We start from the raw sequence: 852 nt of genomic DNA on the forward strand, positions 1-852 counted from the left end.
GGTGGAGAAGGAGGTCAAGCTGCGGGAGAAGCACTTCTCACAGGTGTGAGGCGGGCTGCCCCCTCCGCCGCGGGGTCCCCTCTCCCAGCCTGGCTGGCGAGGCAGACCCAGCTCCCCACCAGTGTCCCGGGGTCCTGGCGGGGAGATGCGGCTCTCACCACTGCCAGCGGACTTTGCAGGGCTGCGTTGCTTTTCCAGGCTCGTCCCCTGACGCGGTACCTCCCAATCCGCAAGGAGGATTTCGACCTGCGGCTGCACATCGAGTCCTCGGGCCACAGCGTGGACACCTGCTACCACGTCATCCTGACAGAGAAGATGTGCAAGGGCTACCTGGTCAAGATGGGCGGCAAGATCAAGTCTTGGAAGAAGCGCTGGTTCGTCTTCGACCGCATGAAGCGCACCCTCTCCTACTATGTGGGTGAGTCCCTGCACTGCCCCATGCCCCACACCATTGCTCCCTCCCTGTGCCATCGCCCGGAGCACCGCAGTCAACACCGGTTCCTTCCCTCCGGCAGATAAACACGAGACAAAGCTGAAAGGTGTCATCTACTTCCAAGCCATCGAAGAGGTTTACTACGACCACCTCCGCAGCGCGGCGAAGGTGAGAGCCGGGCACTGCGCTGCCCTGCTGTCGGCCGGGACCCCCCAGCATCGCCATCTCCCCGCATCACCCTCTGCCGCACAGGCAGGAGGCAGCGTGGCAGCTCGCGTCGGGGATGCTCCCCGGAGTGGTCCATGGCCCCTAATGGCGCCACCTCCTCGGGGTGCCGACGGCAGGACCCCTGTGCTGAGCTTTGCGGGGGGTGAAGCAGGGCATGCCGCTGCAGGGAGGGGGCCCGGGCGGCGCCCCTG

General features: G+C 65.7%; 2 protein-coding genes across 2 annotated transcripts in view; both read left to right on the forward strand.

Annotated features, from left to right (window-relative positions):
• HYOU1 (hypoxia up-regulated 1) overlaps positions 1–852 on the forward strand; it is a 32,129-nt gene that overhangs the window by 10,097 nt on the left and 21,180 nt on the right. Inside the window, exons 12-14 of the mRNA XM_009323395.1 lie at positions 8–43; positions 199–418; positions 516–630. Of these exons, the coding sequence (XP_009321670.1) occupies positions 8–43; positions 199–418; positions 516–630 (371 nt within the window). The remainder of the gene's footprint in view (positions 1–7; positions 44–198; positions 419–515; positions 631–852) is intronic.
• SLC37A4 (solute carrier family 37 (glucose-6-phosphate transporter), member 4) overlaps positions 1–852 on the forward strand; it is a 32,394-nt gene that overhangs the window by 1,571 nt on the left and 29,971 nt on the right. The gene's annotated exons all lie outside the window — the stretch shown is intronic.

Source organism: Pygoscelis adeliae, unplaced genomic scaffold, assembly GCF_000699105.1.
Source record: "Pygoscelis adeliae isolate BGI_AS28 unplaced genomic scaffold, ASM69910v1 Scaffold855, whole genome shotgun sequence".
Taxonomy (NCBI): Eukaryota; Metazoa; Chordata; class Aves; order Sphenisciformes; family Spheniscidae; genus Pygoscelis; species Pygoscelis adeliae.